The sequence below is a fragment of the Perca flavescens genome, chromosome 20, assembly GCF_004354835.1.
Source record: "Perca flavescens isolate YP-PL-M2 chromosome 20, PFLA_1.0, whole genome shotgun sequence".
In the NCBI taxonomy this organism is placed as follows: Eukaryota; Metazoa; Chordata; class Actinopteri; order Perciformes; family Percidae; genus Perca; species Perca flavescens.
This window is the reverse complement of record NC_041350.1, coordinates 5543422-5570387: the sequence shown is the minus strand read 5'-3', so window position 1 is coordinate 5570387 and position 26966 is coordinate 5543422. Positions and strand designations below refer to the sequence as shown.

Sequence of the window (26966 nt, the reverse complement as noted above, 5' to 3'; positions counted from 1 at the left end):
CTGGGTGACATGTTCCATGAACACACGCACTGTAGTTTATTTTTTAGTCAATCCCACATACACATTGATGCTGGAAATATAAAACAAACGACAGAGAGTAAATAAGACAAGAAATGCATAATTTCCCTTCTGTTTAACTGTTGTTTGCTAACAAAGAAAAGTGGCCAGCTGTTGCTATTAACTATATATCAATGAGCCTTTTCCTCACCAGTAGGAACCAATGGGCTTGGAGCTGAGCGCCAAGGACAGGAAGTCAGAAAGTATTGAGACACAGGTTTTTGGTTTTATAGAATATAAATTGAAGAAAGAAACATCCTTTTAAGTAAATAGTTGTTAAATTAAAATGATCATATTAAACACACTAGGAACAAACATGCTCTGGGTAAGAACAGCAGCAAAGTAAGACCTCTTCCATTTCCGCTTATCTCTGGCCTATCATAAGCATAAGTAGTTAGCCTCCAGTCACAACACTGTGTGCCAGTGTTACTCATACTGGAGTTTACTCTTCAGTTTTCAACGGTGCTGTTCTTCATTGTTCCTCCAGCAGAGCATCTGGGACGTCTTCTTTCCATCTCCAGGGAGTCCCACTGACAGCAGTCATCGACCTTTGCTTATCTGTGACTGGAAACAAAGAGTGTCCAAAAACGCAGAATGCAGCTTAGTGAAATCAACTGATCTTCTAAATACTGTTAAGTTTGTTAGTTTTAAGCCAAGTCAACATAAAACGGCTGCTGCCACCTTCCGAACACTTGAGCTCAAGTCGCCTTCTTCTACGACTTTGAGTTGAATAAACCGGCCCACTGAGCTTTCCCTTAAAACCATCAAATGAGTTCGTTAAAAACATTTTGAGTTTATTAATAAATGTCCCTAGCCTAGAAATCTCCGTTGGCTTGCGAGCTGGAAAAACCAAACTATGGTCAGGCCAATCACATCGTGTATAGAGTCGGTGGGCGGGCTTAACGTAAGGACGGCAGAGTTGCGACGGTTCCGCGTGAATTCCCCGCTACTTGAACACAAAGAAGATGGCTGCCGCTGCTGCTGCTGGCGAACAGCGGTCTTTCGAATTGGCTTTGGCCGCGACTCTGGAAGACTTGGAGAAAAGAACAAAGAACGCCACTGAAATCATTCTTAAAAAAGGAAGATGTGTTTGGAGTTTGGCCGACCGGATACGGCAAAAGTTTAATCTATCAACTAGCGTTGCTCTGGTTGGTTGTAGCGCTATCCTATTGCGTGCAGAGGGAATTTGAAAGACAGCCGTTTGTCCCGCCCCTCGGATAGAGCCTTGCCAATGGTGAGTTCCCAGACCCAACATCTTGATGTTGGTGTGGCTTGTCGGGCTAACATTTTCCCAGCATTCATAACTCTCCAGCTGGTTGAAATAAATGGACTAACCCTATGCTTAGTCCCCCACTGATGCAGCATTCTTTCACAGTGCAAACACATTTTCCCCAGGTTCCAGACACAGATTCAACAATCAACAATTCCAACAGATTCCAGCAATTACCCTCTCATTACAATCCAGGCCCCCACGTGACTGTGGATGAATATGTGGTTGCATTTCCTTGTCACCGTCCCTTCAGACAATACATACCAAACAACCCGGACAAATATACTTTCAAAATATGGGCGGCATTCACACTTTAGCTATGCCTAGAGTATGCAGGTATGAACTGGGAAAGCACCTGAAGGGAGAATCGGGGCATGAGGGTGGTACTAGACGTGGCAGAAGGACTGAATGGTCATAGAATTGCATGTGATAACGCCCTGGGTAAGGAACCGCTGAAAAGGAAGTGTTACGGCTGTAAACAATCCCAAAAAAAATGCAGCAGCGAGGGACTAAACACAGAGATGAAAAAAAAACACTGAAGATCCAATTTCAATCGTGCATTCCCCCACACGTAAAATACAACTAGTACTGGAGTTACCAATCTGTGTCCTCCTTGGCTACTAGCAACTGCGTGGAGGAGGGGCGGGGGTGCTGCGTGATCACAAAAGGGCTTGTATCATGTGGACTAGAGCTGAAGATCTTTGCACGGCTCGGCTCGGGCGGGCTTGCCCCCCATGTTCCACGGCTAATGAGCGGTCAGGTGATGCGTTTCGACTAGCGCGTAAATGGATGCTGAGGAGGTGAAACGGAGGCTGGCCTCTGGAGAACTTATTTTATTTCTTGGTTCCAACTTCCAACTTCCAAGTGGCCTATAGTCTACGTTAGTCATGAATAAATGATGTTAACATTTTTTTTATAAATGACTCATTCTTCACAAAAGGCAAAAGAGCTGCGTGCGTGCGCACATTTGAATAATGTCGGGCTGTAAACGGGTTCGGCCTTTTAAAAGCTGTCAATAAAAAATGTACTTGTCGGGTTCGGGCCGAATTCTTTAGGGCTCGGGCCTTGTCGGGCCAAACTTTTAAGGCTTGATTACAGCTCTGATGTGGACAGTGCCGACATTTCTGCTGTCTTTACTTAGAATTCCACATTGGGGGGGAGACAGAAACTACGCGCTATAGCTATAGCTTTAAATCGCTGGGGTCAAATTGACCCCCAGGATAAAGGGTGTTAGTAAATGTGAGGATAACATTCAATTCAATTTTATTTATAGTATCAAATCATAACAAAAGTTATCTTGAGACACTTTACAGATAGAGTAGGTCTAGACCACACTCTATAAATTCCAAAACCCCAACAATTACAGTAATTCCCTCATAAGCAAGCATTAGCAGTGGCTGTTGCGACACAGGGTAAAGTTTTTTTTAACCAGCAGAGGATCAGCGGTGGAAGAATTAAGGAAGTGGGTTAATATGACACAAGCTGTATGACATACTGTTTACTCAAAGCAGAAATCCTCCCTCAGACAGCTACTGTGTTATCAAATGTTGTAATTGTAATGCAACTATTGGCTAACATGACTGCGGGACCTTGCTATATTTCCAGAGATGCGCAACACATTATCAATAGTTCTTTCATTATCGTATTGTATTGAAATATCCCACTTTTGTAAAACATGCAGTCTGAACAAACTCACCATTTTCCACCTCAGGAGTTTGATCCACTCATCTGCCTCCACACCCGTCTTTGCGCAAAGATAAAATGTCCTCTCAGGAAACACAAGGCTGTAGACACACAGATAAAAACAACATATGTGAATTATTATCTCGGTTTAATGTAAAAGTCATGTGTGCAGACTCAGGGACGTACGATTTCATCTCGTCATTAATCAGAGATCTTTACACAAAACTTATTGAGATGATTTGGAAATAAGGGGTTACCCATTTATGGGTTCAGTTTTTCAGGCCCTTCATTGTGTATTTTCAGATGGCTCAGTCGAGTTATATATCCCAATAAGTTTAATGATGGGTAGATATTGGGTAACTATACATTTTTCAACCATAAAAAAATGGTTGTATGATATCTCCATGATAAAACAACAAAAATGCTCTCACGGTTTCTTTTCCTTGTTGTTGTTGTTGTAGCTACTAAATATTAGGCGTGTAAATCACATGTTTTATCACTATACAATATTATATCGATGCGTTGGACAACGATAGAATATTTACTGATATCTTAAAAGTCTGCCGTGATACGATTTCAATTCAATTTAGGGGCCTGCGACCAATACTAGATGATACATTTAACACAATCAGTTACATGTACATTTGTATATTTACAAAAAGCAACTAAAATGTGACAATTTCATTACTGAGCTCTTCCAGACATTTAAATTAAAAACAAACTATTTTTAATTAAAAAAATGAATAAATATAAAGTGGGTATTTCAAAATAAAAGGGAGAATGAATGCATGTGCATGAGCAGTGATTGACATGCAGTTAGACACCCCCCCTGGCCCTGATTGGTGCATCTGAACCTGGAGCGGTGGGTTTTTGCATATCACACTACAGGCTGGAGGTGGTTAACCTGACTCCGCCTGATGGATTGCTTCGCATTTGCTCGGCATATCCATCTGGGAACTTTCCGTTGGAGAACTTTTGGGAAGGGGTGAAAATACTGGTTAGCTGATTGGATGAACCATCTGTCTATCAGCTATGTTGGCGATAGACGGGCCAAATCAACCAATCAGATCCACGAAGCGTATCAAAATACAACCACAAGCCCGCCCCTGCTGCTGCAGGCAAAGCATAGCTCAAAAGCAAGCAACATGTCGGTAAAGGATATTTGCCGTTTGTGTAACGAGAATTTAGGAATAAAAGTCACCAATTCAGGTTCCCGGTCTATATTCTAAAAGAAGGATCCAAGAGAAAAAAGCATTAGAGAGCGGCTAACAGAATTAGGGCTACCGCTGTCTGAAAATACTGGTTAGCTGATTGGATAAACCATCTGTCTATCACCACCTAACCCGCCTCAAAACCAACGCCGATTGGTCGGTCGTTTGGCTAACAGCTCCAAATTTTCTCTGCCTCAAGATGCCAGACTGATCTGCGAGTGGAAAACTGGAGCTCGCCAGATCAGGACGGGCTCACCAGGCTAGTAGGTGGTGCCAGAGGAGCTGGATTTTTCTCTTCTTTTTTTTTTATTACCTGCATTCTTACATGTAGTTCTACTGGAACATAGGGTCAGTTTCAGAAAATATGACAGAAAGTTAGTTTTCGTTTAAATATTGTATATAGTAAATCTTGTGTATACTATTGTAATCTGTTTGTCTGTCCGTAACTGATGTTGTGTATTGTCCCAAATGTGTCTCTCTTGAAAATGAGACCCTGTGTCTCAATGAGATTACCTGTATAAATAAAGGTTAAATAAAAATAAAAAAATCTGACCACAAGACGAATGTACTTATCAAAATAGTTTTTACAAGACTGCCATCAAATATTTATGCTTGGGTATCATTAAGAATTATTGGAATTATTATTGGCATTCTTTAAGTTTACTTGGGCACAATATGATTTATAACATTAAATGAAAAAATCTAAGACAAAAACCTAAGCCACACTTGGCAGCAAGGCTTCCATTTTTGTAATTCTGTTATAAGGTCAACTTAAAGAGAATAGCCTAAGTCAACAGAACGAACTGGAATCATATTTCTGTACTTAAAATGTCCCACAAAGTTAAGTGAACTCACACCAACTCAGTTATTACTTCAACAATTCATTTTTGAGTGAAGTTAAATTCATGTGAACGAGTATTTTTTGGAGGGTTAAGTTACGTTAAATTACTTCTTTTGTTAAGATGTGCATTGTGTAAATGGGGTTATCACCTTAGCTCATGTACACTTGTCCTTCCCTCCCCCAGTTTCCTTCTGTTATTTAGCCGCTCACACTTCCCCTTTTTCAAACAACACAAATGTCACATTTTGCTGTCACGGGGAAGTACGAGTGGCTGTGGCATCACACTGCAGAGCTGGGACTTATCAGCTTTTTCAGTCATCTGCACACCTTTTTTCTCTTCATTACATCATGTATGTATGTTGTATTCATTTTGTCTGTGGTTGATGTTCATTTTCTATATTTCTAGGGTTACAACTAACCGTTATTTTCATTATCGATTAGTCTGTGATTATTTTAAGGATTGATCAGATAATCATTTGGTCTATAAAATGTCAGGTATACCCATTACACGTCTCTAAAGCTGAGTAATTAAGATGTCTTGGTTTGTCCAACCAACAGTCCAAAACCAAAACCGATTACATTTACTATAAAGAAGAAAATATTAGAATATATTTCAGAAGTTAGAAGTGACTTAAAGGACTCATTTATAATTGCAATTGTTACAAAAGATCAACTCTAAGCACTACTCTTAGCACTACTTGCAGCAAAGTAGGTGGCTTACTCATAGCCGCTACTAGCTAGCTACCACTAGCTTCCTGCCTAAAACCCCTTTATCGGGCTTCTGCTTACATCAGCCTAATCCGGGACCTGATAGTTTTACGCTATGCGATACACCTGAAAATTTTAAATGCGATACACCTAAAAATTTTAAGGTCAACTGATGCTGACATTGTTGTTTTATCTGAAACCTGGTTGACAAAAATCTGTCCTTGATAAAGATATTGGCATCGATGGTTATAATGTGTATCTCTCAGATCGTCCAAAAGGGGGAGGTGTTGCTATTTATATCAAATGCAAATTCAACTCTAGTTTAGAGCTCTCAAAAATCGGTGAGTAGACAATTTGAGTTTTTGGCCTTAAACCTTGAAGTCTCCAACGACCACTATATCAGAGTGGTTGGTTGTAGAACTCTGTCATCATCAAATTAATCTTCATCTACACTGAAATTTGTTAAGTCAAGTTATTTGTAATGACACTATTGTTGTTGGTGATCTAAACTGGGACTTGCTGAGGCCGATATCAGATGCTTTTAAAGAGCAGTGTGATGATTTAAATTTGACTCAATTAATTAACACTCCTACTCGGCCAAATCCTAAATGTCCAGAGAAATCATCACTCATTGATTTAATCCTGACCAATGCCCCTTTTAAGTACTCTGCAATAGGTGTTTTTGCTAATGATGTGAGTGATTACTGTGTGATTGCTGCCGTTAGACAATGTGGCAATTTAAATGGCACTTTTGATATGAGGACACATCTGTTGTTTTGCACATACAAATAAAAGGAATATTTTTCAGTCATTTGTCTGCACCTCATTCTGTGAAGTTAAAATCGTGAATTGTATCGAATCATGCCTTGTCTGTACACTTGTATGTTTCCCATTGATAAAATGAAATACCATGTTAAACATAAACATATACTGATTTGATTACAGCAACATCCCCAATCACAACGGTCTTTTAAATGCACACTTCTCTTTTATTCTAAATAATCAGATAACATAGCGTGTGGATGTAAGCTGCCACTTTGCCTCTACAACAGCCCTGTTTAGCCGCAGAACATGATTGTATTGTTACTTTATTTCAAATAAAGAGTATGGCTCCTATTGAAGGATGAAACATGTGTGGTTGAGTTTTCTTATCGTTGGGTTACAAGGTAACCTTGGTTCTCTGAGTGAAGAGACTATCTCTCCAGGGCAAGGCCGCTTGGATACCGTTCCAATCAATGTTAATCGGTGAACCCATGCACACCTGGGCCTTTTATGCCCAAGCATGGGCCAGGTAGTGGTGTTGCTTAAAGTGATATCCACGTCAACTGCCCCAGTGGGTCAGTCCCCCGTACATATGGAATATGTAACTCTGTTAAGAGAGGTAGGCTCGATACGATAGAGAACCACTTTCTTCAATGCAGAATCCCTGATGGTGCATCCGCTCAGTGCTGATCCTTGACTGACATCACTTACCAGAAACAGTTGACTCTGTCCTGAGAGTAGTCAAACTGCACTGCAGAGCAGGCCCTCAGATCCAGGGTTCGAATGGGCTCCTCACACTGCAACATAGAACTACAGCTTACCCAGTTTGTCTGCTGTGACTAGAAGTAGCTTAACCTTAATACAATAGAGCTCAACAGCGTGGTTCCGGAAGTAAAAATCCAATTGATGTACTCCATGAGGATTTTGATTATCAGCCATGTTTAAACTATCAGAGGGAGACTGACCACGAGCCACGAGGTTGTGGAACAAAAGTTTCTGCTCCTGTAGAAGCTATAAGTCCGTATGAAATCAACTTTGTTTTAAGAAAAACCTGTTTTATTCGCAATCTTATGGAGATATACTACACTACCCACAATACTAAGCGTAACAGCGGCGTCTCCGATTGGTCCAACTCGCTGTTACCATGGAAACGTTTACTGTACCCGCAAAACCACGAATGGCTAGATCGAGCTACCTTTTAAGTCTATGATAGTTTCTGTACACAGTCTTGTACCTTTGCCTTTTTCATAATGTTTTTTGGTGCTGGTTGGCTTGGTTCCAGACTTAAAACTCTTTATATAAGCAATTTTTGAAACGTCAATGGAACAAATGAATGGGGAAAAACACTTTCCGGAACCAGAGCCGTTAAAAAAGTGGACTCGCACTGTTGAGCTCTGTTGCTCTAATCAGTCCCTCCAGAAAAACACGATTATGCGATCGCATAATTCAATTCAAAGTCTACATATTTATGCGGGGGCCGCATTTTTTCAAATACGCCGCACTTTCACCGCATAAATTGCCGATTTCGGCGCAAAATATGCGGGGCTTCCATGATTTCATAATCCACGTATTTTCGTTGCAAAAAAGTCACATATCTTAGCATAAAGTTGAAAAATTTTGCGTTTACTTCACACAAGAGCAGCCATTTCCCCCTGTTGCCATGGGAACATTATGAAGTGATGTAATTACGCGACGTGAATATCATCGAAAAGCAGGGTGTTGGGGGAATCACTTTTTTTCCTCTTTTTCATCAAACCGCAGTTTTTGCAAGTTCCCGCAAATTTTTTCAAGTTCCCGATATTCCATCGCATTTTTTAAGAACACGTGCCGCATAATCAACGATTTTTGCCTGCAACAATCACAAAAAAAACTCCGCATTTTTCTGGAAGGACTGTCTAATTATCTGAAAAGTGAAGTTGTGAAATTGCACAAAGCTGGAGAGGGACTTACTATTTTGTCTTTGAAGTATTTGAGTTCATATCTGTTGAGTGTGAACCACCTCTGTTTCCAGTTCTGCAAAAAAGGTTTCACAGTGGATATATTTTTAATATTTCCTCAGTCTGTGGTCAGTGTTCAGACACTGAACCACTCCTGCTCCGCTACAGTTACAGTTACATTTTCCACTACACGTTTCCTGATAAAAGCGGATTTCCAGTGTTCTTACCTTCACAATAGCTCCTTGTTTCACCAGATAGCCTTCCTTTGTGCCCAGCTGAAAAGACATGCTTTGTGTTAGTGGAAACATGACTCTACTGTGAGTGAAGTATTGACTATCAAGGTTAATTCTGGTTTATTGCAACTTGGATCTCGGTCAAAATCATCTTAACTCAACTTACTCTCTTTCTTGGGAGCTTTCAACCACATATCATGGTTCTTCATCAGTGAAGGAAGTTGTTGGCTCAATTATCATGGGGTTGGTTTAGTCCACAATACAAGTATGGAACTCCACCATATGACAACAGGTGGTTGTATATGGTTGGAGGCAGGGATGGAGTACTGGAGTCGTGGACTCGGACTTGAGTCCGACTCAAGATTGCTATTCTCTGGACTCGTGACTTGACTTGGACTCGCTCACTGATGATTTGGACTCGGAAGTTGGATTAAGTTTCTGACTACTTTAATGTGTAATAGGTCATACAAATTTGATATAAGATATCGATATAGTATATATTTAGTTCGTAATGGTTTAATGCAGGGGCCAGTGATGGAGTACTCGAGTCCTGGACTCGGACTCGAGTAGCTATTCTCTGGGAATTGTGACCCGACTCTGACTCGAACACAGTTAATGGTGACTCGACTCCTCCTCCTCCTCCTCCTCCTCCTCCTCCTCTTGGACTTGAACTCAGAGTCGAACACTGGGGACTCAAGACTTGACTCGAACTCGACAGTTGGTAACTCGACTACAACACTGGTTGGAGGTGGTGACCGGTGGTCTCTGGTGTCAGATGTGAATGACTCCTGGTCCAGTGGAATTTGGGAGTGCTTCTGGTCTGGTGTTCATTCAGTCTCTTGTCCAGGGTCCAGATACTTATGTTTGACAGATGTTTCTGGTGAACCCTGTTGGGTTGCAGTGCGGTCATGAGTCAGGGCGGGATTCCCTTCATCTACTCCTTGTACCCATTGGCCCAATTCGCGGGATGTGTTTTGTGAGGACTATGGTTAACCGCTCCGCAGATCTCTGCAGGGTAAATCCAGACAGCTAGCTAGACTATCTGTCCAATCAGAGTTTTCTGTTACACGACTAAAACAACTTTTGAACGTACATGTTCCACCAAAACAAGTTCCTTCCCGAGGCTATGTTTCAGCGGCACCGTGGCTCCGTCCGGGGCTTAGCACCCCCCCGAGACGATTGTGATTAGTTTAAAGAAATGCCAATAAACCAGAGCACGTTTTTCTCCCATCCGACAATGCTGTGTGGACTAGCCAGACCCTCCTCTGCAGCGCTGTGGAGGAAGGACTGGCAATGCGAGACTACCTCCTCACTGACATATGTTGTGTTCTGTGTATGAGGGTCCTCACTAGGGCTGCAACTAATGATTATTTCCATTGTAGATTATTTTCCTCGATAAAACGAGCTAATCGATTTATTTGCGCAGCTCTGGTCCTCACCTCTGATCTTTATGGTGTGAGTGGTAGTTAGAGTTGAAATTAAGTGGGTTTTCTGTAGGGCTCCACAATTAATCGCACTTTTATCAAAATCGCAATATGGACTAGCGCAATATCCAAATCGCAATACTTAAAAGGCAAACAATGTGTCAAACCATTCTGAATGAAGTATTGTGGTGCTGCAGATACTATAAATCCTATCCTACAGACTAAAGAGAAAATCTTTGTTTGGTAAAGATCCTTGCAAAAATCACACTATCGTCATTTTCATTTGTTTCACTAATATTTTTCAAAGAAAATGAGAAAAATTATAACAAATGATCATTCCCTCCAATATCGTGAATCATATCGCAATATCAGTCAAAATAATCGCAATAAGATATTTTCCTCATATCGCGCAGCCTTATTTTCCTGTATACTGTGGTCTCTTGTGGTTTGATGACAAAAGAATCCAAACTCAGGTTGTGTGATGACAACTGGGCAAACAACTTCAGTGGCTGATTAGTGACCAGAGATGTGGTTGAATGCTCAGCTCTATGCCCCAGTTGAGATAATCCAGAACTATCTTTCAAGGCTCACGTAAAGAAAGTGGAGTTTGGGCCCTCCTGTGGGTCACTTTGGTCACATCACAGAGGTATTTCGATATGATTTGATATCAGCTGCTCACAGATGTGTGTCATACCGATGGTGCATTGGGCACCAGATCGTTTTCTGTGCGGCCCGACTGCAACGCCGTGTGAACTCGCACGGACTCGTAGATGGATGGCTCCTCCACACGCCACGGGTACGGGCACTTCAGCACGATCAGGGTTCCTGGTTCAGAGGCAGAGGAGGAGGTTACAGGCCCATAATACAACATCCAACAACACAACAGATGTGGTAAAAGACCTATTGCCCACTGTCAGCCCCTATGTCTCATCTAGGGCTGCCACCTCTTAGTCGATTAGTTGACTAATCGGTCGTTTTGGTCTTAGTCGACTAAGATTTCTTTAGTCGATTATTCATTTTTTATGCTTATTCATGCTTAATTACTTATTTCCAAGAAACTTCTGAGCACATTTATGGTAAACACAAGATTTAAAGTGGTGCTTTTGCAGGATTAATTGTGGAGAAACTCAGTTTTACAGATGGTTAATTAACTACATTTATATTGTGCTTTTCTAGTCTTAACCACCTCTCAAAGCGCACAGCTCTGTCAATTAAATCAACTAATCGATTAGTCGACAAAATTGTATAAGTGTTAGTCGACTAAGAATTTCTTTAGTCGAGGACAGCCCTAGTCTCATCAATTATTAACTGCTCATGGCCACTGGTATTTTCCCTTCCTATTTTAAGACTATAGCTACTATTATGACAGCACTCCAATTTGATAGAATTTATTGCCACACAACGGACGTTTCGTGGAGCGCTCTTTCTCAGCGTGTACACAGGCAATTACAAACAATACTCCCCACACAGACTGGTTTAATTATATACAACCAGCTGGAGTAGACCATCCACAACTAGGACATCAATCCCAAGGGAGGGAGCCACAACCAATACAGATCAGGCGCGCGGTCACGGAAGGCTTGTATCATGTGTACGCGCCGACAATGTTGTCATTACTTAGAATTCCTCATGGGGTCGACAGAAACCACGCACTATAGCTTTAAACATTAAACATCCTTGCTATTTGTACAGTTCTCCAACTATCCATTTTGTCTGTATATGTAGCTACATACATCCGAGGCGCTACAGCTGACCCGACCCCAAAACTCCATCTTATATTAAACAGGCTTTTCTGTTGTTGAATAGGAAAATGTGAAGTGGGGGATTTTACAACAATGCGTGTTGCAATGTTTCATGTGACATTTGTGCGCCATGCAACACTGGGAAATCAACCTTCAAAAGTATGTTATGGGTTTTAAGCAATCCTGTAGTACCTGTCTGACCACTGGCATGTTTGACTTGTCTCAGTTATATAATAACATTCTCTCTAAAAATGAAGATACTAATGAACATTTCTATCCTCCATTTGTCTGCCTCTGCTCTTTTTTGTAAAACAGGTGCAGTACATAATAGCCGGCGAACCCGAATGTCATCCACAGAGGATAAAGAACACATTTGTCTATGGCGTATAATACACTGCACAGAAATCTTATTGATTCATCCTCAGATACAGAAATATCTGAAAATTAAAGTCACAAAACTGAATTCTCTTTATTTAATAAAATTCTACTGGAAGCCAGTTTGGAGGACCACAAGAAAACTTTATTAAAATGGTAACTACCATTTATCTTCAACCTGGACCCTATTTTCCTATGTTTTTGTGTCTAAGTGACTGATGGGAACAAGAATCTTTGACATTGGTCCAGTATTAAGCGAGATCGCTGCAGTCGGCAGTGACAAAACAAGCTACAATGGAAGTTAATAGGGCGATTGTGCAGCTTCTATTTACGCTCACAAACGTGCTCGTTTTGCCGCCGACAGGCTCAGATTAATATTCTAAGTTTCTGACAACATTATGGAAAGGATTCTTAGGTCGACCTTCCTGTTGAAGAGTAAGATCCTTTTTTTAAACATAAAAACATCCGCAAAATTGCGTGCGCTAAACCCACCAGACTCCATGTAAATAAACGTCATTTTAGCATCGTAAAATACACTTCATTCAAAGTCGACAGAAACATACAAAACTATGAAAAGACGTTTTGGGTTGTCTTTCCACTTTTCCAACCATCACAACTTGAAATTAACACATAGTTTACCGGTTTACATGAGAAAATATGTTGGCTCTATTAAACATGTTATTTTAAACAGGCTTTTCTCTTGTTGTTGCATAGGAAAATGTGAAGTGGGGGATTTTACAACAATGCGTGTTGCAATGTTTCAAGTGAAATTTGTGCGCCTCGCAACACTGGAAAATCAACCTTCAAAAGTATGTTATGGGTTTTAAGCAATCCTGTAGTCCCTGTCTGACCACTGGCATGTTTGACTTGTCTCAGTTATATAATAACATTCTCTCTAAAAGTTTTTTTTTTTTTTTTTTTTTTTTTTAAATGGAGTCTGGTAGGTTAAGCGCTAGCGACCTAAGAGCTGTTTCTGGTTAAAGGTCCCATGACATGGTGTCCTTTGGATGCTTTTATATAGACCTTAGTGGTCCCCTAATACTGTATCTGAAGTCTCTTTTTTATAGACCTTAGTGGTCCCCTAATACTGTATCTGAAGTCTCTTTTATATAGACCTCAGTGGTCCCCTAATACTGTATCTGAAGTCTCTTTTATATAGACCTTAGTGGTCCCCTAATACTGTATCTGAAGTCTCTTTTATATAGACCTTAGTGGTCCCCTAATACTGTATCTGAAGTCTCTTTTATATAGACCTTAGTGGTCCCCTAATACTGTATCTGAAGTCTCTTTTATATAGACCTTAGTGGTCCCCTAATACTGTATCTGAAGTCTCTTTTATATAGACCTTAGTGGTCCCCTAATACTGTATCTGAAGTCTCTTTTATATAGACCTTAGTGGTCCCCTAATACTGTATCTGAAGTCTCTTTTATATAGACCTCAGTGGTCCCCTAATACTGTATCTGAAGTCTCTTTTATATAGACCTTAGTGGTCCCCTAATACTGTATCTGAAGTCTCTTTTATATAGACCTTAGTGGTCCCCTAATACTGTATCTGAAGTCTCTTTTATATAGACCTTAGTGGTCCCCTAATACTGTATCTGAAGTCTCTTTTATATAGACCTTAGTGGTCCCCTAATACTGTATCTGAAGTCTCTTTTATATAGACCTTAGTGGTCCCCTAATACTGTATCTGAAGTCTCTTTTATATAGACCTTAGTGGTCCCCTAATACTGTATCTGAAGTCTCTTTCCCAAAAGTCAGCCTCGGTGCAGAATTACAGCCACTAGAGCCAGTCCCACAGAGCTTTCCTTAGGATGTGCCATTTCTGTGTCTGTAGCTATTGAGGAGGAGAGAGGGGGGGGGCAAGGTGGAGGATGGGGGGTGTGGCCTTGACCACCTGCCACTTTCCTTGTTTGAAAGACATGATGTCTCTCTCTCTCATGGGTGGGCCAAATTCTCTGGGCGGGCAAAGCAGAGAAAGGGGAGGTAACCTTGCTCCTTATGACCTCATAAGGAGAAGATTCCTGATTGGCCCATCTGAGCTTTCATTTTCTCAAAGGCAGAGCAGGATACCCAGGGCTCGGTTTACACTTATCACCATTTCTAGCCACTGGGGGACCATAGGCAGGCTGGGGGAACGCATATTAATGTTAAAAAAGCTCATAAAAACTTGAAAAAAGTGCCATGGGACCTTTAAAGAGGTTTTAAAAAGGCCTATCAACGTAGGGATTCTATCCATAATGTTGTAAGACGCTTATAATAATCAGAGCCTTTTAGTGGCAAAAAAAGCCCTTTTAGTGGACCAAATTGACGATGCACATTTGCCCCATAGGGTTACATTGCAGCCTGGTCTGTGGCTGCCGGTTACAGCATTCACACTTAATACTGAGCCAATTTCAAAGATTGTTGTTACAATCAGTGAGTCCAGGTTGATAAAAAAAAAAGACCCTTTAATGTTCAAACCCTGACATGTTACGTCACTAAAAAGGCCACGATGTCTTCTATCAGGGACACGAGGTTTCACCCAACAGCCTCCGAAGTAAGAGACTGAAATCCTCGGGCAGCTTTGGAACTCCGTGCCTAGCCTGCGTGTCTCAGGCTGGCGAGCTCATTAGCATCTTTTACATCACTTCTAATTATTAATATTGAGTGTGTGATGCAATACACTTCGTTTGCACTTTGTAACTCTACTTTTTAAAATGTCAAACTACTGGCAGTTTTTATGTCCGGAAGAGGATTAGGGCCACATGTGAACAAATGTATTGACGGGTTTTTTTCAACATACAGTAGCGTGTATCCTTTCAGACACACTAAGCTGTAATTTTCAACGTCACTTCCTGAGAGCTTCCTTGCCGTCGAAGACGCGGAACCATGGTAACCCCTGCCGACCTCCACTCCGGCGGCATTGCCAGATAATGCTTACATTACTTAAAAGGGTTAATAACTAGACCAACAGTCGTTTAAAGGTGCCGTAGGTAGGACTGTGAAGATAAGGACTTAGCCAAAAAATTTGAACATCGACAACTTCTCAGTCCCTCCCCCCTTGCCGCTAAAGCCCAAAACGGTCTCCTAAGTCCCACAAGGGAGAATGAATGCGTGTGCATGAGCAGTGATTGACACACAGTTAGACCCCCCCCCCCCTTTTTTTATTACCTGCTTCATGTAGTTCTACTGGAACATAGGGTCAGTTTCAGCAAATATGACAGAAAGTTAGTTTTAGAAGTCTTACCTACTGCACCTTTAAATATGCAGAAATGTAAATTAGCAGGGTTACTGACGTTACAGAGCTCCTCGGTTTCTATCCGTTTGTCTGTTATGAACGTTTTCGTTACTACCACATCGCATTGTGGTCCAGTATTGCATACTGTAATATTTTATCAGCAATAGTATGCAATTCGCATACTATTTGTTTCATACTAAGCTTTCGGACGTACTAAAAAATCTAGTTTTATCCTACTAAATATAGCATGTTAGTATGGAATTTCGGACGCAATTGCAGTATGTACATTTTTCACATGTGGCCCTAATCCTCTTCCGTATCTACTGTATGTGAGCCTTTCCAACATTTGTAACACAAAGTTGAGCTGGAACAAGGATTTCTTGTATGACCTCAAAGTGGCTCAAATAAACTATCACCTTCGCTGCGAAAGCAATGAACCATAGAAGATAGCCAACCGAGCAATACGTAGTTTCAGTGTATGGGCTGGTTACATGCAGTAAGCTTGTTAGTGAGACGATCTGAAGCGCTGCGTACCTGTGTCACTGCCAAGCAGAGGCTGGTTAGCGAAGTGGTTGACGAAGTCTTGAAGGGTTGCGTACTCGTTAAACCCAAACGCGTAGCCGTTGTCTTTGCGCGTCACGTGGAAATGCTTGACAGAATCCTTCGCCCTATGTGTCAAATGACAAACACATTGAATGTTGCACTTTGAAAGTGGTTGACATGCAAAAATATTCAAATAACACATAAGTCATCTTTAGGGCTGGGTATCATTCAAAAACTTTCGGTACCGGTACCAATACATGGTAGAACAACCCACCTACTGTGCAATATTTAATACTATTGCTAATATTGATAATACTGTGCACTTCCATTACTCTCATTGTCCAATATCTATTCCTCACTGAATATGATCACCACTATTAATATATTAAAATATTCAAATAATGTGCAATAACCCACACTGCATATCACGCTGAATATAAAACCATATTTTTTTATATCTATATAGCGTCTCAGAACTGTGCACCTTACCCCCCTTTTTTTGCACTACTTATTTTATTCCACGTTGTTGCACTGGAAAAGGAGTTGCTTTTAATCTCATTGTACATGTGTATAGTGACAATAAAAGGCATTCTATTCAATACCAATACCATGACTTTGACACAGGTTCCTGAACAATACTTTTTACATTTTTTTTAACAATTTCATTAAATCCATTTCAACAAAAAGAAATTACAAAATTAGAGCACAAATTCTATATTTATTTATCATTTCCTACTACATGAGCCCCGTCTCGCCGTGTAACGTTAGACGGCCAACCACAAACAGTTTTAGATCTTGGTAGAAACACGCTGCATGCTTATTGGCTCACTGACGCTGATGAGATTTACTCCTTAGGTATTAAAACCAGGTCTCGAATGAGGAGGCATTTTTCGATACTTGATACTAAGGAGGCAATTCGATTGGTGCCGAAAGATATTGAATTCGATACCCAGCCCAGTCATTTGAGTGTTATATAAGTATTTGTTAGATTGTTTCCCATCTTGGTAATGGCGCAGGCTTGAGACATGCTTGTTTATAACAGCATGTACATGTAGCTAGACAAAGTGCTATATTCACAACCCTACTTTTCTGTGTAACCCGTGGATTAAAAAATATATCCACTAGGGGGCAGATCAGGGCCAATCCATCCCATCTGACATCAGATTATCTACTTTTAGAACTTTAGATTTTGCATTATGGATTGCGATTGGTTTAGAGAAATGCCAATAAACCAGAGCACGTTTTCTGCTACGTGGACTAGCCAGACCTTCCTCCTCCACAGCGCTGCAGAGGAAGGTCTGGCAAAGCGAGACTATAGGCAGACTGACCTGACAGACAGGGCGAGGCAGCCCGGTCCCTCATTACTGTTTCTCAGGAGATAACTTCCGTCGGTCCCATTGGACAAGAGAAGGGCCTCAGCAGCATGGCGCGACAGGTCATAGTGGTACCACCTTCAACCAAATAAACAAGAAATATCCTGTAAGTCAACATGGACGTGAACTGAGAGGCAATTTTGATCCATTCAATGCATTGTGCGGAAAAAAAGAGATCATCTAAGTTGCCACATTCTTCCACCAGCATGATCCCAAAAAAAAAAAAAAAAAAAAAAAAGTATAAACCCACACAGTGTGCCTTTCTCTCCCGCTTCTCCTCTTCCTGTTCCGTGGGAGATGTACAGTGTACACACTGGTCCACATCAATCACTTGAACACTGGACTTTATTAGAATAGGGATGCACCAATCAACATTACATAACATACTCAAAGTGACGTGCAATCCCATGAACTATATGTTCCACTGTTATGCATTTCATCAGAGAAAACTCCAAATGAGTAACAGAAAGCATTAACTCTACATTTGATTTGTATATTTCAGTCCCTCCAGAAAAATGTGATTATGCGATCGCATAATTCAATGCATAATCAGCCAAAGTCGGCATATGCGGGGTCCGCATTATTTCAAATTGGCCGCACTTTTGCCGCATAAATTGCAGATTTCCGCGCAAAATATGCAGGGCTTGCATGATTTCATAATCCCCGCATTTTCATTGCAAAAAAGTCACATATAGCTTAGCAGAAAGATGAAAAATGTTGCGTTTACTTGACACAAGAGCAGCCATTTTCCCCTGTTGCCATGGGAACGTTACGAAGTGACGTAATTACGCGACATGAACATCATCGAAAAGCAGGGTGTTGGGGGGAAAATCACGGTTATTTCTCTTTTTCATCAAACCGCAGTTTTTGCAAGTTCCCGCAATTTCTTCGCATAAAATTGCATAACTATCCCGCATATTCCATCGCATTTTTTAAGAAAACGTGCCGCATAATCAAGGACTTTGCAACAATTTTTGCCCACCACAATCACAATAAACTCCGCATTTTTCTGGAAGGACTGATATTTGGTAGAGTCTCACTGTTTTTTGTATGTTTTATTGTGCGTATTTAATGTGTAACTCTATGTTGTTTCGCACGTTCAGGGGCGATTCTAGGATCAGACCTTTAGGGGGGCTCGACAGCGCCTAATGAGAATGTGACACAGATACAGTGCCTTGCAAAAGTGTTGGTCGAACGGACCATGGGAGATTTCAAATGAAAATTCAGCTCACGTTGCACGGCATTCGACTGGTCGTGACTGTTTTCCCAAGATGGCGCCTGCCTGTATACGTGAACGGTACAGTCTTTCTAAACTATCTTTTTAATAAACTGTCTTTACACTTACAAAGTTCTCAATGCTTCGTTTTAAATGTAGGGACCCTCATTATGCTACCGTGGAAGTGTGGTGCTATTTTGAGCCTTGTTAGTGGCATAGATTTTTACTTTACCCTCTGCCCCGACGACTAGCTTTATAAGCTAATTAGCGGTTTGCGCTAAAACTGGTCACATTCGATTAGCATGAAAACATATCCCAGAGAACGGTCAAACTCTGTGTTATTAACCCCCTAGGTTAATTTTGCGCCAATTTTTTCTTTTAAAGTTCATTCTTAACCCTTGGAAATAGTAGTTTGAACTTTTCCACTGATGAAGACTGGTTTACAGCTCTGAGAAAAGCATTTAATGCTCAGAAATATTAATTTGGACCAAAATAATTCTACTCAAGGATAATGTGATATTGTCATAATGCAATATCTCTTACAATTAGAAACTATAATATTGACTTATTGCCCAGCCCTAAGCAGGAAACCACATTTGTTCAGATGAAATGGGGATGATTTACGCAGTAAACAAGCCTCAGACTGCAAGACTGATGCAAAGGAAACTAGTAAAGGGATGTGAAAGTTCATTCATTTGCATTAACGGTTGCTCAGAGTTTGTAAAAAAAACCCAAAAAAAAACCAAGCACTTCTTAGAGTATGAGCAAATGCTTAAATCGGAAAAAAGGCCTTATTCGGAATATCCAAACGGAATATGCTGTTTACATGAGCTGAATCAAATCCGGAATATTGTCATATTCGAAATAATATTGGAATAGGCCTATTTGGTGTCCATGTAAACATAGGCCTACTCACTGAGGTGCAGTTAGTGGCAGTGTTAATGACTGACTTATAGGCTACTTAGAGGGGGGGTTCAGGCCCTAATGAGATTGTGACATGGATACAGTGCCATGCAAAAGTTTTAACGTTTTTGTCACTTTTTCCGTTGTTTTTGTCACTTTTTTTTTACATTTCTTTCCTACGTTTTTCAACTTTCTATTATAAATTTTTCTTTACATGCTATAAAATTGAATAAAACACCCAAATTCATTGAAAGTAGTGAACTGATCATTTATTTAACTATTTAACTATTTAATTTAACTTGTGAAGAGCGTTGTATGGAACCACCCACGTTATTTTGTTTTACAATTTGGTTGAAAGAAACCCACAACTTTTTGAAAATGGGTCGGATTTGACCCAGGACAACAGGATGGTTAATAATAATAATAATTAAAAAAAAACATCATAGCTGAGCAATTTCATTGGATTACATTACATTAATAAAATCAGTTGCATTTTATACCTTGAGGATTAGGCTACATATTTTGTGTGTGTGTGTGTGTGTGTGTGTGTGTGGCCTACCAGCTGCACACTGAACCAGCTTAACCCATACTTTCTGACAAGGAACTTGGCAGTTTAACGCTGCCTGTGTTATGGGAAACGGAACATCATTAACATAAGTTAAAACTTTCCCACGGCAACTGTCTAGTAAAGTATATTTGCAGCCTATAGGCTATATTAAGTCCAGAGAACCTGCAAACACCAACTATTGTATTACTCTGCAAAGTAACGTTGGTTGCGAGCCGTGGAAAACACTTGAAAAGTGAATGTTTGCCACTGCTTTGTAGGGAATTATATAATGCCGATTTTATAAGGACACTCTGCTGTTTTGTGACCACTTTTAACATATCTTCTACAACTTGTATATTTTTGAGAATAGGTAAGAATACATTTAATCGCATGATTTGTAAACGGAATCTGGTACAGAACGTCAATCGGGGCTCGCGACTCGTTTCCTTCTAGCAGCGTAGCGTTTTCTATAACAGGTAAAGGGCCGAAAACTAAGAGAAGAGCAAAGTACTGTAGTGTCACACGGTCTTACCCCAAAGTCTCCAGCTCGCTCGAGTCCTCGGAAGACGCATCACTGTAGAAACTCATCTCTGCGCGAGGATCGAGTTCAGTCAACGCCTCAAAAGCGTCGCGACCATCTGGGAGTGCAGCGACGGCACGGCAGAAGTGGAAGGTGGCAGCTTGAGACAGGCACGCCCCAGGGGCGATTCTAGGATCAGACCTTTAGGGGGGGCTCAGCCCCTAATAGCCGTGCGTTTATGGACATTGGAAAAACGTTTTTCCGAGTGAAAACGTCACCATTCATGTAACGTCCTGTGGGGATCAGAGGTGGGAAACTCGGGCTGGATTTTGATAACTGAGTTCCCCAGTTGGTGAGCCGTTGACAACTGACGTTTATGGAGGCGATTTTGGTTCACTTAACATATTTCAATGATAATAAACTGTTTATTGTGGACAAATTCCTCTGCCAATAAACATACACAGACATAATATGTTTAAAATTATTCATAAATAGGCCTATGTATAAAACAACAACACATTATCCGTGTCTTTTCCCATTGGTTGTCGTGCAGATAACACAAACAAACACCTGGCGATGTGCTGTTTGGATGCTTGCATAAGAAAACAGCAGCAAATCTTTTGTTATTGTGGCCTCCATGTTTTCACCCACCTGATGCTCTAGGCTACGGCCAACCGTTGGTGGCAGTCATGCAAAAAGTTGTTTGCAAACGTTAGTTGCCAAACGCTAATATAACAGAAGAAGAAGAACATGCATCCCGACCATGTGAACACTGCCAGTCGGAAAAACAACGTAACCACGGGGGCGGTGCCTGTTATTCCGAGGTGGCATGAACGCAGCATGTGTCCCTCCAGGATTTTGCGACATCGTGATCGCGACAATTCACACGAATTCAACCGATCACGGGACGCGACTCGCAATTTTGACCAATCACCGCAAAATTTCCGCAAATTTGACCAATAAACCGGAGTTACCTGCGACTTTAAACGTTGTCTTAAGTCCACCAGCCATTTACATATTATGCCAACATTTGCAGCATCCTGAGCCTTTTTGGTAAGGAAAAATCAGCCCAGAGTAGTTTTATTCTCCCCGAAGAACAGTTTTTTTGCAACTTTCACTGTCTCCCGCAACTTCATTGCAACAAACATACAAAATACATTGCAGAATCAAATGAAAAGATAATGAGGTGTAAACAATAAATATATAAAAAATAAAACTTGTGTTTATAAAACTGTTTGCCCTCTGTCACTAACAGACAAGTTCGCAAACTCTAACTTGAAGCACTAAAATAGACAATTTTTTTTATTTGTTTTCATTATAATTTTTAGGGTGGCTGAGATGAAATTTTAAAAGGGTCTGAAATCGCCACTGGACACGCCTCAGAGAAAATAAGCTTTATGAAACTTATTTTCATTTCCCCTTCACATTCATGCTTATCAGTGCTCTGCAGGGTTAGGGCTGCCACCATAGACTGTAAATATTATTCATATATACAGTCTATGTTTGCCAATAAACATCCCAGTCACCTGAATACAGTAGCCTAGGCTGAAGGCGGACTGGTGACTTGTCCTATGTATAAAATCGGTTGTAACAGTTAAAAGTGAATTCAGGCCAAAACCCTCGTGAAAACGCGCTTATAAAGATGTGTTTTTAAGAGGGATTTAAAAGAGGATAAGGTGCTTGACAGTGATCTCCTCAGGGAGATTGTTCCAGAGAGTGTGTGTGTGTGGGGGGGCTGATCCGTTCGTGGCCCTGTATGTAAGTACAAGACAGCGGATGCGGGGGCAGCAACTGGTAACCAGTGAAGAGGGCGGAGGAGCGGTGTAGTGTGCAGACTGATCTCATGAATTGGCGTATGTATGTCACGCCAATTTGTATTCCGTTTTTGCGTGTTATCAAGACGCATAATCGCATTTTTGCGTGTATATCAATGCAAATCGGCCGCCATTGACCTACATTGCGAGTCAATTTCCGCCGTAGCGAGTAGTATGAAGGAACGGGGGATTGAGTAAGGAGGTAGGTTGGGGTGGCGGACGGGTAAAACACAGGACTTTTGCGTCCCGCGTGCGGCGATTATTTTGTTTTAATAAGCCTTACCCAATGTTTCTTTCCTAAACCCAACCATTTATTGTGTTCCTATGCGTGTTTTTGTCATTATTTTCTGTGTTTTTGTCACTGTTTTGTTACTAAAGCCTTTCCCTGTGTTCTTTTCCTAAACCCAACCATTTTTTTTTTTACAGGCGTGTGACGTAGTTGTCGCGATAGTACGTGCGCGCTCGTGGCGGGTATGTTTACATCAGCTGTATACAGCGGAGGCATACACGTGGATAGCTGAAAATGTGTACAATAACACGCCATTTTGCTTTATGAAAGTGGCGTGTATATTTACGCAAAGTCATGATGCCATGTTGTAGTGTGAGAGAACTTGGGGAGGTCGAAGACCAGTTGAGCTGCTGCGTTCTGATTGAGCTGCAGGGGCCGGATGGCACATGCAGGCAGGCCGGCCAGGATGGAGTTGCAGTAGTCTAGACGTGAGGTGACTAGAGCCTGAACCAGAACCTGAGCTGCCTTCTGCGTTAGAAGGGGACGTATCCTTCTGATGTCATGCAGCATGTATCTGCTCTCCTGTAATCTTAATAATTACATAGACAGACTACACGGGATCTGAACAACTATTTGTTTATTGCAAAGTCTCAAACAGTACAAACATACGTTGGAAGTATGTATCAAACATCCAATAAAAAAACGGACTACTTACACAATATACAAATCCTCATCAGTGCCTGCTGCTGACGGCACTTTAGCTTTTAAGGCTCTTGTCGAAAGGCTTGCCGGTAAGTCATGTGACGTGGTTCACAAATATAAAGAGGTGCAGATGTGCATAGAGGCAGAACAGTCACTTCATATTTAGTCTCACATTACCAGACCTTCCGCCACACCGCTGCGGAGGAGGGTCTGGCTAGTCCACACAGCATTCTGGGATGGGAGAAAAATGTTCTCTGGTTCAATAACAATTCTTTAAACCAATCACAATCGTCATGGGCGGGGCTAAGTGCCGGACGGAGCCACGGTGCCTCTGCAAAACAGCCTCGGGAAGGAACTTGGTTTTGGTGGAACGTGTGTACGTTCAAAAGTTGTTTTAGTCGTGCAACAGAAAACTCAGATTGGACAGATAGTCTAGCTAGCTGTCTGGATTTACCCTGCAATACAAAGAAAGCGGAAGGTGAGGGACATTCGGCGGAATATCCGACGGCACTGAAGCACTCCTTGAAAAGAAACGTCGTCGATAAGGACTACTTCAGATTAAACAGGCGTGCTCCGGTTTTCTATGACGAACCTGAAAATCACGAGAAAGATTTTTCTCACAAGCTGGTGGAGACCAAAGCAGAGCTACAATGAGACTTCCATTCATCAGGTGGACACATACATCACTCCAATGGGATGCTAATGTTCTATCAGTAGTGTTTGTATACACGTCAGCCACTAGCAAATCATTTCAGTGTTTTCCTATCACTAGTGATGGCCAAATTACTCTGTTCAACAAAGCAAAAGACTCAAGTAATGGCAATTCAGTGTGCTGAACTGAATTGCCATTACTTGAGTCTTTTGCTTTAAACGAAGAGCGCCATCCAGTGGGCTCGGAAAATAAATGAAATAGTTCATGACGCTTCATTTGGCCATCGCTACCTATCACCGATCACCAAACAAACACCCGTTACAGCTTTGATGCTAAATTCTGATTTCATTTCATTTTCCTCAATTGTTCGTGACCCATATAAAAATAATATTAATAACATCATACAAGTGTGACGCTTGTGCTCATGTGACAGTAAACTGCGATTTGACCCGTTACATCCCCTCCGTGTCAAACAGCGTGGGACGACGATGAACATCGCACAAACTCTGTGTTATATATAAGAAATCAACGCCTTCTCATGAACAGGTTCGTATCATATCGTATGATAAGTTATGCACAACAATGCGTATGATCGCATATCTTTATGATTTTGTAATAATATGATATTGTGAAGTAGGGGCAGGATTTTCGAAGCGTTATGCTTCCGCCCTCGATACATTCTGAATAGATTTGTCTACGTTTGTGTTTTCATTTGTTTTTACAACATGCTGTTGGCCTACATCCGAATTACAGTGCATAACCTTTTGTAGCGATATGTACTAATGGTTCACGAGCCTGAGGAAATACCCCCCCGCAGTGTGAATGTAGCCTCGATAGTGATCGACTCAACAGATACGTACTGCTGCATCCAGTCTGGAGGCTCACAATGTTAACTGTAGCACAAATGTATCTTATTCCTTCATAACGGATGACAAAAGATTAATGTCACGACGATTTATTCTTGTCGAATGATACATACGGCTCCTTTAAAAAACATTATCGTCTATACATATTTGACATGATGGTCGTGTTTCTAAGCTTCTGTTCTCATAAATGCTTGGTGAGTTATTAAACATACGTAGCACATGTCCACTTTTCTTTAGGATTAGTCTGTAGTTCACATACAACACAATGAGCGTCAGCAGAACTTCCACTTACATCCATACAAAGCCTTTGATTGCACCTGAGAATCCATTCAGTCAGTTATGTGCACTTGAATCCAACATGTCTCTTATTTTTTTTTTACCTGGGCAGGTCATACACTGGTAAGTGTCTGTCTGCTTCTGGTATGCAGCACTCTGTCTGTGTGTGTGTATGTGTGTGTGTGTTTGTGTGTGTAGGTCAGGACTCCACTGAGTCAGTGCCGGGCTCCAGGCCGGGGTTGTCCGCACACACTGGCAGCTTGTTGGCTTTGGAGTGGCTCAGGTTCCAGCGCTGCATTTTCTTGCGGTACCTCTCGGAATCCACTCTGTCCGTCTGAGCTGATGTCAGAGCAGCAGCGGGGCGCAACGTGTTGCACAGGGCTCGAAACAACAGCCTGCACAAGGAGAAGACGCAGGACACGGATCAGTAAATGATGAACTTAGGGAGGGGGAGCATATCAACACCCAACAGAAAAACAACTTTGTTCCTTTCACTGTGTTCCTTTACTCGACTAACATCTCCACCGCTGTAGAGCATGGATCAGCAGACAAGGAACTCAGGCAGGTTGGGTAGAGCTGTGTCCCTTTCCAGGCTTCGAGGAATGAAAGAACTTAGCGAGTCCAAAAGGATTAAAGCCTGACTGAAAGATCGCCCAAGCCAATAAAATCAGCTGATTTAAAAGATGTAAAAGCAATAACTCAAACTTTAATTAAAGTTATAGACAGTCCAAAAAATATATTTAATTTGTGTTTCAACTTGTTATTTTTTAAATCTTGTTTTATTTCCACAAGATCTCACTTTCTCTCTCTCTCTCTCTCTCTCTCTCTCTCTCTCTCTCTCTCTCTCTCTCTCTCTCTCTCTCTATATATATATATATATATATATATATATATATATATACATATACATTACAGTATATATACAGTATGTAATATTCACAATAAAATTGGCCTTCCTGGGCTGGCTGCCTGCACATACCAAGGCGGTAACAAACTAACTGCTCAAGGCAGCGTTATACCAGCAACTCCTGTGTTCTGAGAGGTAAAATGACTGGAGTCTGGTGGCTTTGAGGACATAACAGCTTCCCCATCTGAAAGGGCAGTCTGACAGCAAGGTAAAGCGGTAAAATAGTCCAATTACAGTATACACTATAAGGTATACTTTGCCGAGTTTAAACCAGCTCTGTGTCATGGCAGTGTGTGCAGACGAACGGCTTCCCTTCGTGACACCAGCTATCAGTTCTAAGTTTAACTTTTTTTCCTCAGAGGTGGAGTGATACTTATTGTGCAAAAGAATTAGACGTCATAGCCGTGGTATGTTTTATTTTATATCATGGCTTCGGACCAATCAGATTGCTGGATTTGAGCCACCCGTTTTATAAAGCCCAAGACATCAGAGTAAAGAACTGGCAAATATATGTTGGAGTAATTTCAAGAGCTCAGGTTTTAGTAAAAGAAAGAAGCTGAGCTCAGCTGTATTAAGTGGATTTTTCTAAATGAAACAGCCCGGACATTTGACATTTGACAGTCTCGGAGCGCAAACTTCAAAGTAGGCCGAACTAAAACGGGACCCAGCTTGTGTGTGTTTCGTTGTATGCATACGAGTTGCGTGCCCATTTACAGTAGTGTATTTTAGGGTGGGTGTGTATATACCTGGGTAACAGAGCTGTCACAGTAGTGAGAGCACATACGATGTAGAAAAGAGGCTGGGACATCTCGAGTGTTTCCACCCCCACGGGGTTGGTGGGGGGGCTGCAGGTCACACAGAACACACCGAAGAGCAGCACGAAGCCAAAGTAGGAAGCGCCACTGAGCACCAAGACCAGCGCGTGAATCCACGTCTGCCAAAAAAACGACACGG

The 26966-nt window shown here is 41.3% G+C and overlaps 2 protein-coding genes across 3 annotated transcripts in view; both read right to left on the bottom strand.

Moving 5' to 3' along the window:
- dapp1 (dual adaptor of phosphotyrosine and 3-phosphoinositides) lies at positions 1-20775 on the bottom strand. The gene is made up of 9 exons (XM_028565107.1): positions 20579-20775; positions 17336-17458; positions 15999-16132; positions 10821-10951; positions 8697-8744; positions 8483-8545; positions 7244-7329; positions 3024-3111; positions 1-621 (listed from the first exon to the last, which is right to left on the bottom strand). Exons 1-9 carry the CDS (start codon positions 20632-20634, stop codon positions 598-600), a joined length of 753 nt encoding a protein of 250 aa, XP_028420908.1. The 5' UTR covers positions 20635-20775; the 3' UTR covers positions 1-597.
- Positions 20776-24902: 4127 nt separating this feature from the next.
- Positions 24903-26966, bottom strand: part of atp10d (ATPase phospholipid transporting 10D) — a 53218-nt gene continuing 51154 nt past the window's right edge. For both annotated transcript variants that reach the window (XM_028565584.1, XM_028565585.1), the window contains 2 exons: positions 26759-26946; positions 24903-25500 (listed from right to left, as the gene is read on the bottom strand). In XM_028565584.1, coding sequence (XP_028421385.1) covers positions 25305-25500; positions 26759-26946 — 384 coding nt within the window. In that variant the 3' untranslated portion in view covers positions 24903-25304. The remainder of the gene's footprint in view (positions 25501-26758; positions 26947-26966) is intronic.